This window comes from Anolis carolinensis, chromosome 5 (genome assembly GCF_035594765.1).
Source record: "Anolis carolinensis isolate JA03-04 chromosome 5, rAnoCar3.1.pri, whole genome shotgun sequence".
Lineage (NCBI taxonomy): Eukaryota > Metazoa > Chordata > Lepidosauria > Squamata > Dactyloidae > Anolis > Anolis carolinensis.
The window spans coordinates 179,811,450-179,829,910 of record NC_085845.1 but is presented as its reverse complement, the minus strand read 5'-3'; the positions used below and the strand labels follow the sequence as shown (position 1 = coordinate 179,829,910).

The following is an 18,461-nucleotide window of genomic DNA, read 5'->3' as shown; positions in this document are numbered from 1 at the left end:
TTCAGACCCCCTCTACACTGCCATATAAAATCCAGATTATCTGCTTTGGACCGGATTATAAGAAAGTGTAGACTCATAATCCAGTTCAGAGCAGATAATGTGGATTATCCGATGCGATAATCTGGATTATATGGTAGTATAGAATCCTTAGAATCCATAGCTTGGTCTCTTTTTTTTTCCTCCTTCATTTTTAGATGGAGTTCTTAAAATTTTTCCATTATTTGTCCCCTGAACAACTTTTTTATGTTAGTGTGCTTCCTACATATTTATCTATTTACACATTTACAAACCAATCAACCAATCAATCCAATCTTTCCTTTTACTGGAAACAGGCAGGATTTCAGGCAGCAAAAGCACACTGTTTTTTTTCTGTAAGAAAATATATCCTGAAAATATAGAGTTTATTTTGATTTGAGTCATCTACACTGCACAATTATAACAATTTTATCCCACTTCGATCCCTCACTGTGCTTTCTATAGAATCCTGGGATTTTTAATGTGTTGTTAAAGGCTTTCATGGCCGGAATCACTAAGTTGCTGTGAGTTTTCAGGGCTATATAGTAATGTTCCAGAAGCATTCTCTCCTGACGTTTCGGTTTTTTAGTTTGTAAAGCTGTCTCTTAGAGCAGTAGTTCTCCAACGTTAGTGCTTCAGACATTTGCGGCTTCACTTCCATCATTCTCCTTAAAATGTCTTTAAAATGACTATGAAATACCCTGGCTTTTTGGGCTATACACGAAGGATTGACATGACTTCACAGCCGTTTTTATTCCTCCGCCAATCGTGCTTTACGATGTTGAATGAGAACAATAAAACCTCAGGCTTGATCTTAACATCTTTTTTCAGCGCATCTGTTAAGAAGCAAAGGTTCGTTTGAAAAGAAGAACTCAAAGGATGTTTGGAAGTGTCAAATGGTCTGCGGTTTGTTACCTGAGGTTTAACTCAAAGTCGGATTGTACTGAATTTAAACCAGGGGTCCTCAAACTTTTTAAGCCGAGGGCCGGTCCACAATCCTTCAGACTGTTGAAAGGCCGGATTATCATTTGAAAAAAAAAATACAAACAAATTCCGATGCACACTGCACATGTCTTATATGTAGTGCAAAAACAACAACAACAAGAACAATGAAAGAACAATACAATATTTAAAAATAAAAACCATTTTAACCAAAATACATTTATCAGGATTTCAATGGGAAGTGTGTTCCTGCTTCTAGCCAATGAGATAGTCAAGTTAATTAGGATTCTTGTTGTTGTTGTTGTTGTTGTTGTTGTGTGCCTTCAAGTCATGTCAGACTTTGGGTGAGCCTAAGTCTAAAATGTATTTGTTTATTATTTATTTATTTACTGCATTTATTTACTACATTTGTATCACACCCTTCTCACCCCAAAGGGGACTCAGAGTGGCTTACACATTATATGTACATACAATATATTATATTATTAGCATAGCACAATATTAGCATTATATATTACTATATTGAACTATACTGTAATATTATTAGTAATATTATATGTAATATAGAATATATAATTAATATTATTATATGGTATTATTATTATCAATGTTACATTGTATTACATTATAATATTATTATCAATATTATATGTATATACAATATATTATATTATAAAACTGAGGGCGGGGGCCAGGTAAATGACCTCGGAGGGCCGCATCCGGCCCCCGGGCCTTAGTTTGGGGACCCCTGATTTAAACAGTAACGACAAATGGAGCACAATTTCATTTCATTTCTCTATAGTGTGTGTTCTACTTCATTCTTGGCTCAGGTTGGTTGAAGGACCAGCGTCCTGGCAGATTCATAACAGAAAGAAATTGATAACTGGAGTCATTATACATGCCTGGGTTGCTGTGAGTTTTCCGGGGTGTGTGGCCATGTTCCAGAAGCATTCTCTCCTGACGTTTCGCCCACATCTATAGCAAGCATCCTCAGAGGTTGTGAGGTGTCGGAAACAAGGCAAGTGGGGTTTATATATCTGTGGAATGTCCAGGGTGGGAGAAGGAACTCTTGTCTGCCTGAGGCAAGTGAGAATGCTTGATTAGCATTAAATAGCCTGGCAGCTTCAAAGCCTGGCCGTTTCCTGTCTGGGGGAATTCTTTGTTGGGAGGTGTTAACTGACCCGGATTGTTTCTTGTCTGGAATACTCCTGTCTTCTGAGTGTTGTTCTTTATTTAATGCCCTGATTTTAGAGTTTGTTAATACTGGTTAGCAGATTTTTATCATTTTTATGGTGTCCTCCTTTCTGTTGAAATTTAAAACTCTAAAATCAGGACAGTAAGTAAAGAACAACACCCAAAACATGGGAATTCCAGACAGGAAACAATTAGGACAGCTAACACCTCCCAACACCTCTAGTAAGCATATTTTGATCATTTTATGGTTTCTTCGTTTCTGTTAAAATTTAAAACTCTAAAATCAGGAAAGTAAATAAAGAACAACATTCAGAATTCAGGGGAATTCTAGACAAGAAACAATCAGGGCCAGTTAACACCTCCCAACAAAGGATTCCTCCAGATAGGAGGCAGCCAGGCTTTGAAGCTGCAAAGCTTGTTGTTGTTTATGCGTTCAGTCACTTCCAACTCTTCTGACCTCATGGACCAGCCTACGCCAGAGCTTCCTGTCGGCTGTCGCCACCCACAGCTCCTTCAAGGTCAAGCCAGTCACTTCAAGGATAACATCCATCCATCTTGCTTTTTCTCTGCCCCTCTTTCTTTTTCATTCCATTTTCCCCAGCATCATTCTCTTTTCCAAGCTTTTCTGTTTTCTCATGATGTGGCCAAAGTATATTTGGTTCTAATATCCTTCCCTCCAATGGGCAGTCAGGCATTATTTCCTGGAGTATGGACTGGTTGGATCTCCTTGCGGTCCAAGGCACTCTCAGGATTTTCCTCCAACACCACATCTGCAAGGCTATTCAATGCTAATCAAGCTAGCCGGTTACAAATTCACATTTGTCTCCAACAGACAAGAGTTCTTTCTCCCACCCTGGACATTATTACACACATATATAAACCGCACTTGTCTAGTTTCCAACAGACCTCGCAACCTCTGAGGATGCCTGCCATAGATGTGGGCGAAACGTCAGGAGAGAATGCTTCTGGAATATGGCCATACAGCTCGCAAAACTCACAGCAACCCAGTTATTCCGGCCATGAAAGCCTTCGACAACATTATTTCATCTTTTTTCAATAATTATTTACATATTATCTCCCAGCCCACGCGGGAGAGTGCAGGACAGGTAAAGACATTTTAAAAGAACAAGGTTAGCACTTGATGCAACTTAAAACCCGAATTTATACACTTTTAAAAAACATTTATGTTAGCTATCACGTGAAAGAAAAAACCCTCAAAATTTCAAACGATATACCGTCCATATCTCTCTTCAGTCCGAGTGTAAAAATAGCACATGGTGAGGAATTGTCAACAGCATCCATAACTTTCATATAAATATCTCTCTTCAACATTTTCTGCCTTCCCAGTATCTTTCAGGGAAAATCTTAATTCTGTCCTTCCAGATTTTTAAAATCTCACCGTATGTTATTTCCCCAGAAAACAGGAAAGTCCTCGTCCAAAATATAGCATCGACTTATCTATCATGGGCAAACTTGGGCCCTCCAGGTGTTTTGGACTTCAACTCCCACAATTCCTAACAGCCTACCGGCTGTTAGGAATTGTGGGAGTTGAAGTCCAAAACACCTGGAGGGCCCAAGTTTGCCCATGCCTGATCCAAATTATGAAACCTCGCGGATCATTTGGTATTTACCGAAAAGATGGGAAGCTCCTCATGCCAAATATATTCCCCAGCTGTTCATCTAGCTATCATAGACCTACTATCTTTGTTCTCCCCTCCACCTGTCTCTTGCTCTGAAAGGCCATTCTCCTTTAAAAGCAAGAGGAAGAGAAACGAAATCTTTGCATTGCTTCCCGAGGGGAAATCTCGCTTGCATCCAGGCGTCGATGTCGCGCTTGCTTCACTCCGGATTTGTTTCTCATAGTGTTTCTTCCTCTTAAGTGAACGTTTTCCCCGTTGGTTTTCGCCTCAACCCGCAAAACATAATGTCACCTCAATGTCTGATGTTCAGTTCATTCGTTTATGTTCGTTTTCCTGCTTTGCCTTTGAAATAGTATACATTTACTGTCCTGATTTTAGAGCTTTTTTAAAAATACAGTAGAGTCTCACTTATCCAAGCTAAACGGGCCGGCAGAACGTTGGATAAGCGAATATGTTGGATAATAAGGAGAGATTAAGAAAAACATTAAAATAGGTTATGATTTTACAAATTAAGCACCGAAACATCATGTTATACAACAAATTTGACAGAAAAAGTTACACATTACACATTAATGCTATGTAGTAATTACCGTATTTACGAATTTAGCACCAAAATATCACAATGCATTGAAAACATTGACTACAAAAATGTGTTAGATAATCCAGAACATTGGATAAGCGAGACTCTACTGTAATTACTTACTACATAGTATTACTGCACATGGAACTACTTTTTCTGTCAAATTTGTTGTATGATATGATGTTTTGGTGCTTAATTTGTATAACGATTACCTAATTTGATGTTGGATAAGTGAGACTCTACTGTACTGGTATCCAAATTTTATTCATTTATAATACTGGCTACCAGAATTTTTTTTTTCAAAAAAAACCCTCTAAAATCAGGACGGTAAATAAAGATCAACACTCAGAAAACGGGGATTCCAGACAAGAAGCAATCAGAGCCAGTTAACATCTCCCAACAAAGGATCCCCCAGGCAGGAAACAGCCAGGCCTTGAAGCTGAAAGGATATTCAATGCTAATCAAAATGGCCAATTGCAGCATTCACACTTGCCCCAGGCAGACAAGAGTTCTTTCTCACACTTTCTCCCACTCTGAACTGTCCACAGATCCACTGTCCACAAACCCCACTTGCCTCGTTTCCAACACCTCACAACCTATGAGGGTGCTTGCCATAGATGTGGGCAAAACGTCAGGAGAGAATGCTTCTGGAACACGGCCATACAATCTGGAAAACTCACAGCAACCCAGTGATTCTGGCCATGAAAGCCTTCCACAACACAAGATTAAAACAGCTATCATGTTCCCTGTCTAGACTCCATTATGAAAGACTCAACATTTACTCTAGGTCAGGGGTCCTCAAACTTTTTAAGTGGAAGGCCGGTTCATGGTCCCTCAGACTGTTGAGGGGCCGAATTATCATTTGAAAAAAAATGAATAAATTCCTATGCACACTGCACATGTCTTATTTGTAGTGCAAAAAACCCCCAACAATTATTTGTTTGTTTGTTTACTACATTTATACCCCACCCTCTCTCACCCCGAAGGGGACTCAGAGCAGTTTACTAGTTGTATGTACATACAATATATTATATTATTAGCCTAGCACAATATTAGCATTATATATTACTATATTGAACTATACCACTATACTGTAATATTACATGTAAAATATATAACATATAATTAATATTATATTGTATTACTATTATTAGTATTATATTGTATTACATTATATTATTATTATCAATATTATATGTATATAGGTACACAATACATATTATTATTACCATATCACAATATAAGTAAATAAAAGAATAATACAATATTTAAAAATAAAAACAATTTGAACTAACATAAACCTATCAGGATTTCAGTGGGAAGTGTGGTCCTGCTTCTGGCCAATGAGATAGTCAAGTTAATTAGGATTGCTATTGTTATATGCCTTCAAGTCATTTCAGACTCTGGGTGAGCCTAAGTTGTAAACTGAGGGCAGGGGCCAGGTCAATGACCTTGGAGGGCCGCATCCGGCCCCCGGGCCTTAGTTTGGGGACCCCTGCTCTAGGTGGTCTTAACACCGTGGAGTTGCTGTCCAAGGTACTGAAACGCAGACCTCTAATTCAAATTCAGAGGCTGAAACCCACAAAGTTGTTCATTCTGTGCTTCTCCAATTTGGAATGCTTCTGAAAGTGTTGCTAGTCTTTCACCTTTGCCTGCTTGCCATTTGGGATTGAGTAAACTGAAAGCATGTTTATAATCTTTTATATGGAATTTTATATCGTTTTAATCTGTTAATGGATTGATATGTGTTTTAATTGCTTATATGTTTAGATTGCTTACATTGTGAAGAGATGTGTTTTATTGTTTACCTGTGCGGCATTGAATTTTTGCCAGATTTGTACACCAGCTTGGGTCCCCCCCTCCTCCGAGAAAGGCAGGGTAAAAATGAAGCAAATAATAATAATGAATAAGAATCTTTAACATAATCAGGGACAGCTCCCTTAAGATTATGTGACAGCTCCCTTAAGACTGGTTTTTATTTTATTTTTGCATGAGCTTTAATGCCTATAAACTCACCTATGTGGGTATAGTACCAAGTGGTATTAAGGCCTCAAGTATAAATGATAATTTTGCAGTTGTATGAGTGGGATAGAATGTAATAGGATTCAGACAGAAAGTATGACATTGTGTTCTTCCCATTGTTGGTCCTAAGAATACGCAAATATTTTATAGAATTATCTTGTTTCTTTTGCTTGTTTAAACTATCTATCTAGCTATATATAAAGGTAAAGGTTTCCCCTGACATGAAGTCTAGTTGTGTCCAACTCTGGGGGTTGGTGCTCATCTCCATTTCTAAGCCGAAGAGCCGGTGTTGTCCATAGACACCTCCAAGGTCATGTGGCTGGCATGACTGCATGGAGCGCCGTTACCTTCCCTCCAGAGCGGTACCTATTGATCTACTCACATTTGCATGTTTTTGAACTGCTAGGTTGGCAGAAGCTGGGGCTAACAGTGGGCACTCATTCCGCTCCCCGGATTCGAACCTGCAGCCTTTTGGTCTGCAAGTTCCAACAGCTCAGCGCTTTAACACACTGCGTCATTAGAGGCCCCTCTATCTATCTATATATCTATCTATCTATATATATATATATCTATATATAATACCACATGTTGGAGTTAGAGATAAGTAACATACATGGGAGTTAGTGAGCAGCTTCTCATGAATTCTTTGGAAGTAAAATATAAAACAAGTTAAGCTATGGGTTAATAATATTTTTAAGCATTTCTTCTTGTTTTTTTAAAACATTATTTTTTTTTATTTCATACATTTGTATTCTGTCCTCACCATTGGGGTGGGGGTGGGGGGGACCAGGGCGGCTTCACAACCAGCAGTCATTAGATGCCAAAAACACACAGTTATAAAAACAATTACAATTTAAACAGATAATTAAAACATCAATTACAAAACATCATTTAAAAATTACACAAGTCTAAATCATAGTCTGGGGTCTATCCATTATCAGTCACATAAATACATATTATTATTGCTGCATTTTCTGCCCGAATGCCTGGTCCCATAACTATGTTTTGAGTTTTTTCTGAAAGGACAGAAGGGAAGGGGCTGACATGATTTCATTGGGGAGGGAGTTCCACAGATGAGGGGTCACCATTGAGAAGGCCCTGTCTCTCGTCCCCACCAATCATGCTTGCGAGGGTGGTGGGATTGAGAAAAGGACCTCCTCTGATGATCTTAACCTTTGGGGTGGATCATAGAGGGAGATACGTTTGGACTAGTGAGCTGGACCGGAACCGTTTAAAGCTTTATAGGCTAAAGCCAGCATAAATATCTGTGTTCAGGGAGGGGGCGGAGAATTAAATCCAGGTTATGAATGACTAGCTGTGATACAGTTCTCTATGTGAAAGTACAGTATGACCCCCTTATCCACGGGCTTGATAGCCATGGTTTTATTTATCCACACTCCAAAAAATATTCCCTCCTGGAAGTGTTTATAGGCCTCTCTAAGTCCTCCAAAGTCTGTGGGTGGACTATCAAACTACAACTCCCATGATTCCATAACACTGAGCCATGGCCATCAGAGTGGTGTTAAACTGCATTAATTCCACAGTGGAGACACACTCTAAATTCTGTTGAACTTACTGCCAGGAAATTACTTTCTAAATCCGTCTAAAGGCTTTGCCTGGATCATCCCTTTCTGTACTCTCTCTCAAAGGCTTTGTTCAACCAATACCTATAATTAAGATGATTCATTTCAATTGTATTAACACAGATGGAAAAGCACATGTTTAGTATCAACAAAAACAGGACTTGCACTTCAAAGCCTTTCCTCCTCCTCTGTTGCTGAATTGGAATATGGCACTCCATCTTTCAATTATTAACTCTCAATCTACCATTTAAAGCCACCTCCAGATATACACAATGAAGGGGCTCAACCACAAAGGGCTATCCCTTTTGAAATGGTAGTGGGGAAAGGTAATTTTAAAATTAGCCATCAGCATTTCTGTTCAAATGAATCTCAAATCTGTCAAGTCTCTGTGTGTGTTTGTATGTACTGGCATCAAAGCTCACCTTGAAAAAATGCAAATGCCAACAATTGGGACAATAAATGTATTTTATTTACATGGAATAATTATATATTTTTAATTTTACTTTTAAAAAATACAAGGATTTTTTATCCTGGTTTTTATTAGAGATATACATGAAGCTACATTTGCTCAGAATATTTAGCTTTGCCTCCTCTTGTATTCTTCACCACCCCACACTCATTCTCTTCCTGTTTTGCCAGTTATACTGACGTATTTTTTTCTGGTGAAACATTTCCATTGAAAGTGCATTTCTTTGACATATCTAGACAGTTTTTACTGGTGATGTTTTAATGCCACCAGGGTACCTCAAATTGTGATAGCATGATAGGATTTTTGTCAAACCCTACAACATCTTGAAGAAACGCCTGTGAAATTCATATAAATTACTATAAGTGCTCGGACTATGCATAAGCAGATTGGATAGTTTCTAGATATCTTGTATATCAAAAGTGATTTGTAATTTTCTGAGATTGTTGTTTAAGATACATGTTTAAGAGTTCCCTTTTACATATAGAACTACGTGCATTTCTTTAGATCCAGACTTCATAGAGCAAATAAGATGATAAAATTGATTAGAACGATCAATATTAAATTAGTACATCTTTTCAGTCAGCCTAAATACCCTAAAGGCACCAAGTACTGTCTGATCTTGGAACCAGGCAGAGCCAGGCCTAGTTAGTATCTGGAAAGGAGATCATGAGTACCAGGTGCTAGAAACTATTTTAGAGGAAGGAACTGGCAAAACCCACTTGGAGGATTCCACCTTGTCACTATAATTCAACAGTTGACTTGAAGTATGTACCCACATATACATAATATCATTCCCCATTCCCCACTAGCTCCGTTGTTCCCTCTGATCCTTCCTGCAGTATCTGAAGTAACTGCAAGTGCATGGGAGGGTTGGATTTTCTGAGCACCATGATATAGTTGTGAATATTTTCTGATGTACTGTGAGACTAACTTTATAAAAGATCCGATGGAGAGGAAAAGTATAAGACTGATTTACGCTTATGGATCTGCTATCTTATTCTCTAAATCAGAGGTGAGGAATCTCCGGCTGTACAAATGATGGAATATGGTGTGACTATCTGTGAAAGCTCAGAGGGCACATCCACAACTGAAGGAAGGCTAAAACCGAGTATAGCCTTCCTTCAGTTGTGGTTGTGCCCTCTGGGCTTTTGCAGATAGTCACACCATATTCCATCATTTGTACAGATGTTTATTTTTGCCTCTTCTAAAAGCTTAAAATGTCTCCCAAAGTCTTATATGCTTTCAAATCTCCTGCATATGTGATAACAGTCAATTTGTGAGAATATTATAAATTTCATAGGGTTTTCTTAGGGGAAACTAGTAGTAAAACACAGAAGAGTGATGTGCTGAAGGTGACACTGACCTTGTTTTGGTCATTGTAGAGGGTGGCATTCTCTTCCACCATCTGCAAGGACCAATGCTTCTTCTCCTCTGTCCCATAGTTTTGCTGCAATAGTTCATCTGAACAGCCATTCTGCAGTTGGTGGAGAGCACATGAGATATTGCTTGACTGCAATTCCTGTCATCCCTTGTCATTGGTTATAGTAACAAGAACTTATGGGAGCTGCAGCTGAAGAAGAACTGGAGAATTACCTACCACTGATAGTTTACAAGTCTGCAATCCCATTTACTTGGACATTAGTCCCACTGAACCAAATGAGACATGCTTCTAAATAGGCATGCATATTAGGGCATTGTCAAAGTGTGAATGTCTAGCAACTAAACCTGGCATTTTTTGTTACAGGTAACAATGGAAGAATTTGCTAATTAATTTGTCAAATATGTTAATATGATACATATAGTAAGCAAATGATATATCTGATACATGTCTACATTGTGTTAATTATTGGCATGATGATTGTTTAAAAGTTTGATGTTTGTTTCAGTGTTGGTCTTTTGGCTTTCAGAACCAATGCGAGAAGTCTGAGATCATTTTCTTCATTTGATCTTCTGAAGAGCATTGCAAAGAAGTCCCATTTCATCTAAAAAGAAAAAAAGAAATTCTATGTTTTGCTTTGTTTTTGTTCATTTATGTTCCATCAACAAACACGAGGCAAGGTGTATGGAGTCATTCAAATTGTATCTTCATAATAGCACTAGCAGTTAGATTTCATTATTCAAAAGGGCAGCACATGGATTTCCATTTCAGTCTCCCCAATGAAAGTTCTATGTTCAGTCTAAGCCTGCCTCTAACAGCAAATATGGTATTGACATGGACTAGAATACATAACACCTACAAAGTCTTAATGCTGCCAAACTGGATTAGATGAGTTCTGCACATCTCTTCTGCAGTTTGCTGTGGTATAGTGCACCAGCATTAGCCTGGCCTTTCTACCCTGAAATTTTGTGTTTCTATGTGTAGGACAAATGCAATTCCCCTAACAGGCACATTTAATGTGAAATCAAACCAAATTTATGTATTTTCTGTAGTAATTGTGGTGGCCTTCAAATAGCAGTTGGATTCTAAGTCCCATCAGTCTCAACCAGCATGAGCAATGGCCAGAAATTATGGGACTTATAGCCCAAGAACATTTGGAAGACCTAAGATATTGTCCTGTGGTATAGATTACCAAAATCTCAGTGGCATCAATAGGGTTGGTATCCAACAAGTGTAGTAACTCATTATCACCTCCATGGACCTCTTCCCATTCCAGACCATGCCAGAATTTTGTAGCAAAAACACAAGAAAAATTGACAAAATCAATGACTGTAAAAGAACCCAGTAGCAATTAAAACAACAGTGTGGACTTCTGGTGCATGTTGACGAAATCATGCAATAGAAATGTCATAGAACTTGAGTAATAATGATATATCTGACTGGATCATATGTATGCTATTAGAAAGTTAAGAGAGTTAATTAGCACGGTGTTTTAGCCTTGTAGATATATTGACACAGTGCTGGAGAATATTTTTGTGGTTATAATAAGGTAGGCTCATTTTTGTGGTAATATCTAATAATAAATTTCTGCACAAAATTTGCAAGTCATTTTTATGCTACCCAGTATGGTCTGCACCCCTCTATTGATGCCACTGGTAGACTGTGAATAAAACTGTTACTGTTACTGGAATACTGAATGCCTTTTTTGTTCTGAACATAGAAATAATTCTGTTTCAACAATTTCATCTGATGGTTGTAGCTCTGGTGTGCAGAGACTGAGACACTGGGGCATGCAAGAGTTCTTTTTGGACATCAGAGCAAGCCAACAAAGAGCTTTGGATTTGGTGCCTGAAGGGGAAAAAATCAGTGCAGGTTCTTACTGTTGATAGCGTCTGCTAAATTCTTCAGCTGCTTGGTGTTATCCAGAACCTCAATCCTTTCAGTATATGGATTGTACCGGACTGAGAATGGACGAGGAATGATGGAGGCATATTTCCTGAAGGAAAAAACAGAAACTTTAATGCATCCAGATGGATGTGCTTTTGTTGGATACCATAGTTAAATTATACAAAGTTATTTTATGCCTAGTATGAAATGGAGGGATGTAAGATGGAACAGAAAATGTGTGCAATAGATAACACTGAAAGCAATTGTGGCTGGTGACATGCTTGCATCCACATCCCCTGCTTGATTTGGGATGAGAGATCACTTGGAGAGTGGCTGTTCCATGTGTTGTTTGGTGTATAATGCTCTTGGGCTTCTCTCATATGTTCTTTGGCACCCTCTGGTGGCATTTTCCATTTAGTCCTTTATCCCGTAGGTTGTCTTTCAGAGGTCCAAAAAGACAACCTACGTAGTTTCAGATTCAATGACTTGAATGACGTTAAAATGGCTTTAAAATCATGGGTCACAAAGCAAAACCCTGAATTTTTCCAAAATGATTGTGATGCCTGGGTTAAACAATGGCGCAAATGTGTACAAATTGATAGTGACTATGTTGAATGGTAGTTTTGTGTAGAGAATATTTCAGGCTATGATCTGTAGCAACTTCTGCTGCTATATGTTCATTCATAATGTTTTTATGACACAGGAGGCAAAACGTTTTGACCTAACCTTGTATGTTTATTAAGTAGCAGTGCATATCTCCATCCAGGACCATCTCTATCTAGAGATATAAATCTTCATAGAAATTAAATAATTACCTTAACTTTTGCTTTGCATCTTTAAAACTTTCAGCAACATAGTAAATAGGCTGGAATTCAGTGACTGGATATTTCTGAATGGATGTCCTCTCTAGGTTGAGAGGTTCAATCACTGGTTTATTTGACAAGCAATGCTAAATGAGAAAGGCAGAGGATTTTGAACATTAGCAAAACATTAGGATTATTTTTTTCTATAGCATAAGTTAATACCTAATTCTGACAGGAAGGTCAAATAGTGAGGGCCATCAGGATAGTAGTTAAGCCAAGACCACCAAGGGTTAAATTGCACACTATGGTCTGTTTCCTATTACTAGTCTCAAAAAGAGCAGACCCAATGAATCAATGGGATTTACCGACAAGGTGGCTTGCCATACAACGAATGAATTGTATAGGTTAGTGGGTCTGCTATATTTAAAACTGATCAATAGGCTTCACGTCTATGTCAAATGTGCATCTGAGATTTTATTCTTCACTTGACCAAAGCAAATACCAAAGCAATCTTGATCAGGCTTACTATGTACAAGTAGAAGAAGCAGGCAATATGTGTAGAAATTTCTCCTTTGTGTTGTAATTGTAATGTGCCCTCAAGCTGAATCTGGCTGATGGTGACACAATAATTGGGATTTCTTGGCAAGATTCATTCAGGGCAAGGTTGCCATAGCCTTTCTCTGAGGCGGAAAGAGTGTGACTTCTCTAAGGTCACCCAGGCTGAGCAGAGATTCAGACTCTGGTCTCCAACACACCAACACACAAACCATTATACAGTACCATTCTGGCTCTCAATTCTCTATTTCCTGTGTGCAATGAGATATTTTCACATTACACATTTAAAAGGAAAATATGAAATATAGTCATCTCTTAAAATAACAACAAAGTGATGATAAACAAAAAACAAATAAATATAACAAAAATTTAAAATTAAAAGCACAGCTATACAATGTCAAACCAGACCAGATCCCAAAAGCTTAGAAGTAACTAGTTCCAAACAGTAGTTATTTATGCCTATCAAATAACTCACTGCACTCTTCAATGTGGATGTGAGTTCAAAAGACGGTAAGACAAATCCATAAAAGTTAAGGCTGTTCATGATGGCTAGTCATCACAGCTACATTTCTACTGTAGTGGTAGCTGGTGAAGCTCCACAAGGTTTGAGCTCTAGCTTTAAAGGAGGTATCCTAAGTGCTAGGGAGCCCCGGTGGCGGAGTGTGTAAAAGCACTGAGCTGGAGACCGAAAGGTCCCAGGTCCAAACCTCGGAAGCGGAGTGAGCGCCCGCTGTTAGCTCCAGCTCCTGCCAACCTAGCAGTTCGAAAACATGCCAATGTGAGTAGATCAATAGGTACCGCTCCGGCAGGAAGGTAACGGCGCTCCATGCAGTCATGCCAGCCACATGACCTTGGAGGTGTCTACGGACAACGCCGGCTCTTCAGCTTAGTAATGGAGATGAGCACCAACCCCCAGAGTCAGACATGACTGGACTTAACGTCAGGGGAAAATCTTTACCTTTACTTATCCTAAGTGCTAAATTTCATTTGAATCCTTTAAAGGGAGAGAGAGAGGAGAAAGGGTGGGGAAAGTGTGCTTGATTTGAAAAAACACCAAAAACATTCAGAAATCCATACCTGTAATTCACCATATGATGACAGCAAACCAGCTCCATAGGCTTTAATAGCATTGCCTTCTTTGCACAGCCCAAATTCAACTGTAAACCAGTAAACCTAGTATAAAGTAAGGGAAGAAACTATTTCTGTTGGTTATGTACAAAATTCCAGATTAAGCTAAACCAAAGCGTCTTATGTTAGGGCACTACAGGAATGTCCAATCTCTCAGTGTTGGGCTTCTGGTAGATTGAACAATTGAAAGATAAGAATGCTATTCTATTTAGTATATGCCACCTCGCACACCATCACTTTCCAAGAAACAAGCAGCAATTGGTGGCTCCTGTGTCTTCAGGACAATTAATTCACCCCAGATTTTAGCCTAAACTGTTAAAGAGGCATTCAAGGTGCTAACCATATTTTGGAGGTAGAATTTAGTACTCTGGACCACTTCTTTGCTATCTAATCAAAATCTGTTGTAGATTCACTGCTCCAATGATGTAATGAGTAATGAATTGCTATTTCAATAAATATGAAATGCAGGTAATATTTGTTCCCTTTTTAACATCCAGGAATTTGAAGGAAGATGGCTGTAAAACCTCACAATGCAATGACAAACCTCAGCCAGATATGATATTTATGCAGCAATTAAAGTTAGTCATAGCATTAAATTGAAGATGCTTGAAAAGTTTGTTTAGTCCTTTTTTTGTGATCAGTTCTCTGCATTTCCATGCTGGCTGTGGGGAAGTCTCTCCATCCCAGGTGTCTTGCCTACCTGCAAGGAATTCCTGATCACAAAGAAGGAGGTATTTTCTTATACAGGCTGTCCCCAAGTTACGAACGAGATAGGTTCTGTAGATTTGTTCTTAAGTTGGATTTGTATGTCCAAACAGGTATGTTTTTAAATGTAACTCCAGCCATATTTATATAAATATTAGCTTTGGATAGCACAGGGAGGGGTTAACACTTTTGTGGTGTTTGTTCTGTTGTCTGTGCCCCTGTTCAGAAGATTTCACCTCACTTTCTGTCCCTGTGAGAATTTGATTTTGAAAATTTTGACTTGTTGTGGAAACAAAGCTTGCTGATAAAATTTCAATGGAGATATCTTTTCCCCATGATAACTCTTTCAGGAGTGGATTTCCCTTCGCAAGGGTAGAGTTCTCTCACTTCCTGTTGTCTTACCCCCATTATTAACTATGAGTTATTTGTAAGTTGGATGTTTGTAACTTGGAGACTGCCTGTATCCTCAAATGAATCCAAAAAGCTGCATTTCTTAAAATTCTCTCTTCTACTCGGATAGTAAATGACTACTTTTTGCACGTGTCCAGTGTGTAACCATTAACTGCAGGCTGCTGCACACATCATAAATTATTAAGACTCCCGTGATTGTAACATCTTAATGCCACAAACATTAATAAGATTAAATCTGTGAACTGCTTTAGTGATATAATGTAGCCATACATGGTCTATGAACATAAATTACTGTATTTCATCACATAATAGTCAGTTGCATGAAAATATGAATATGACTAAATACCATTATATAACCTGACTTCCTGCCCCACCATGTCATAGAGTTGTGCTAGAGGACCTAGAAATTCCTAGCAAAGTGACCCCTCCAGGAATTTGCTAGGTCCTTTAGCACAACTTGGTGGTAACTTCTGGGAAAAAATATGATCAAATTACCCGGAGGACCTAGATAATGGGTAGAGAGACGATTTTTCCCCAGGTGAAGGGAAGCAAAACTGTGGATACATTTTCTGAGGTTATTTCCCAAGTTGTATAGAAATATTTCAACATCGTTCCATATTCAGCATTCAGTATTTGTACAATGTTTATCCTGAATTTGGGATAGAGCCATTCTAAAAGTGCCCCTTTCTTCAAACAGTTACCGTAGCAAGTTTCTCAATGTATTCATCTGGAGCTCCCAGGGAAGCCAATCCAATTTCCTGTAGAAATGAAAATGTATTATTGTTTGATGTTTTTTGAAAAGATACATGTAATTTAAATACATATTTGTATATAATGGCAGTTAAGTAGTTTCTGCATAAGTGAGATGGTGAATCATTTCCAGTTCTTGGTCCTGACTTTAAGGAACTTATCCATGGTGCTGAAAATTTGTTGAAAACAGATAAAATGGAACACATTCACATCTCATTTAAATGGAGGCTACCATTCATTGCTGTTTATATATTAATTTTTATGTGGCTTGAAAACACACATACATGCAGAAACCAGTGGAACGAATTAATAAACAACTGGCACAAACCAAAAACAGGTTGATTCATTGCTCCCTCCCTTGCATAAGCTATCTAAAATTTGTCTACCCAATATTGAGACTCTTTCAAACAATGCATTGCAATTATCAATGAGCAGGTTGAAATCCTGCTATATCAGTGACACTATGACCTCAATGTGACAATACATTTTGAAATAGAGTTCATTTGCAAGAGCTCATAGTAAAGATTTTGAAATTTAATTTGACTGCATAGCTTCTATGGTTTAAAAAATAACTAACAATGTGTGTATACATGAGTTCATCAGGACTTACATTGACCTAAATGGGTACATAAATAGCACACCTTTAAAAATTCCTAAGATTGTAGTCTTAAGTCTCAGTAACCGCATGTTGAAGGATGGGGTTTTTATTGCATGCATGTATGACTGTAAGAATCACAGAATTAGACAGTTTCATGTATGGTTGAATGATCTTTCCTGTTAGGTGCCATCAATAAAATAAAGCCTTTACTTACTTGGGAAAACTGAGCAAAACTGGGATCAGCAAACAAAGGAACATGACCTAGAAGTTCATGGCAAACATCACTAAAAGAAAAATAAAAAGGCATGGATTGTGCAAGTTTTTTTTTTTAAAAAAAAAACAAAAACCAACAACCATATGCATATCAAAAAGTTTGAAAAGCTGAGGTTTGGACTAGAGTTATGCAACTGACTGTTCTGAATCCGTCAATGAATTAAGCCAATTTGGACCATTCCAAAGTAAGTCTGAATTGGAGCCAATCTTGGCATTTAGAGACACTTTAGAGGCACCTCTGGAGGATCCTGGGGATGCAAAGTTTTTAAAGATCCTTGTGGGGAGAGGCTTTCCCTTGTTTCCAAGATCATCACATTTGGGAAGAGTAGACAACAGTCTTCTTAGTGCCTTTCTCCAACACTACAGAACTCTTTCTTAGTTGTTTGTCTTTTGCTTTCTTTCCAGCATCTTTCCAGACAGGGTTTTGACTATTACCTCATATGGGAGAAAAGTTATTTTGTGTGGTATGATGTGCTTTAATTTCTTTTTTATGTTTTAAAAATGTTTTAATTTTTTAAACTTTGTACTATTAATAATTTTTCATTTAATTGTGTTTTTAGATGAATAATAAGATTTTAGTTCTTTCAATTTGTTGTAGGAGCCCCCGGTGGTGCAGTGGATTAAACACTTGTGCTGGCAGGACTGCTGACTTGAAGGTTGGGTTGTTGACCTGAAGGTTGCCAGTTTGAATCCAACCGGGGGAGAGCGTGGGTGAGCTCCCCCTATCAGCTCCAGCTCGAGGCAGGGACATGAGAGAAGCTCCCCACAAGGATGGAAAAAACATTAAAACATCTGAGCATCCCCTGGGCAACGTCCTTGCAGACAGCCAGTTCTCTCACACAAGAAGCAACTTGCAGTTTCTCAAGTCGCTCCTGACATGAAAAAAAATGTTGTGAGCCTACATCTCAAAAGAGAGTAAATAAATAAAATGCTAGTACCCAGAATAATCCCTTGTGTTGTACACATTTATTTTGCCTCAGGCCATACAAATAAAATAAAATGTTGTGACTGTATAAAATATTTCAGGTTTGCAACACCTCTTAGCCCAAATACTTACGGTTCTGGTGTGTACATTGGTTTTGATGAATGACGAATGTATTGGGTAGAATGAAACACTCTGAAAGCCAAGCCACCCAAAAAATCCCGAGATGAGAGAAGGCCAGCCACTGGACGTAGGCGAAATCCAGTGCAGCCTTAAAGAAACAGAAAGACAGGTTAGAGCCTGGCTTAAATTACATCCTGACAGATTTAGACTTTTCTGGTTTATTACATAGTACAATCACATATGTATCTGTTCAAAAGTCCATGTTCCATAGGATTTATTCCCAGATAAGTATGAATACAACTGGGTTTCTAAATCTAAATCCAATTTCTAGTTCCAACTATAGCAGATGCACTGAATTGTATGACTGCTGCTGCTGGTGTATACCTTCCAGTCATTTCCAAATTATGGTGACCCTAAGTTTTTACCACAAGGTTTTCTGGGGCTGAGAGTGTGTGACTTGCCCAAGATAACCCAATAGGCTTC

At 38.3% G+C, this 18,461-nt stretch overlaps 1 protein-coding gene across 1 annotated transcript in view; it reads right to left on the bottom strand.

Moving 5' to 3' along the window:
- Positions 1–8,423: 8,423 nt before the first annotated feature.
- pah (phenylalanine hydroxylase) overlaps positions 8,424–18,461 on the bottom strand; it is a 32,138-nt gene continuing 22,100 nt past the window's right edge. The window contains exons 7-13 of the mRNA XM_003220882.4: positions 17,991–18,126; positions 16,875–16,944; positions 16,014–16,070; positions 14,146–14,241; positions 12,526–12,659; positions 11,704–11,819; positions 8,424–10,427 (exon numbers count right to left, since the gene is read on the bottom strand). Coding sequence (XP_003220930.1) covers positions 10,384–10,427; positions 11,704–11,819; positions 12,526–12,659; positions 14,146–14,241; positions 16,014–16,070; positions 16,875–16,944; positions 17,991–18,126 — 653 coding nt within the window. The 3' untranslated portion in view covers positions 8,424–10,383. The remainder of the gene's footprint in view (positions 10,428–11,703; positions 11,820–12,525; positions 12,660–14,145; positions 14,242–16,013; positions 16,071–16,874; positions 16,945–17,990; positions 18,127–18,461) is intronic.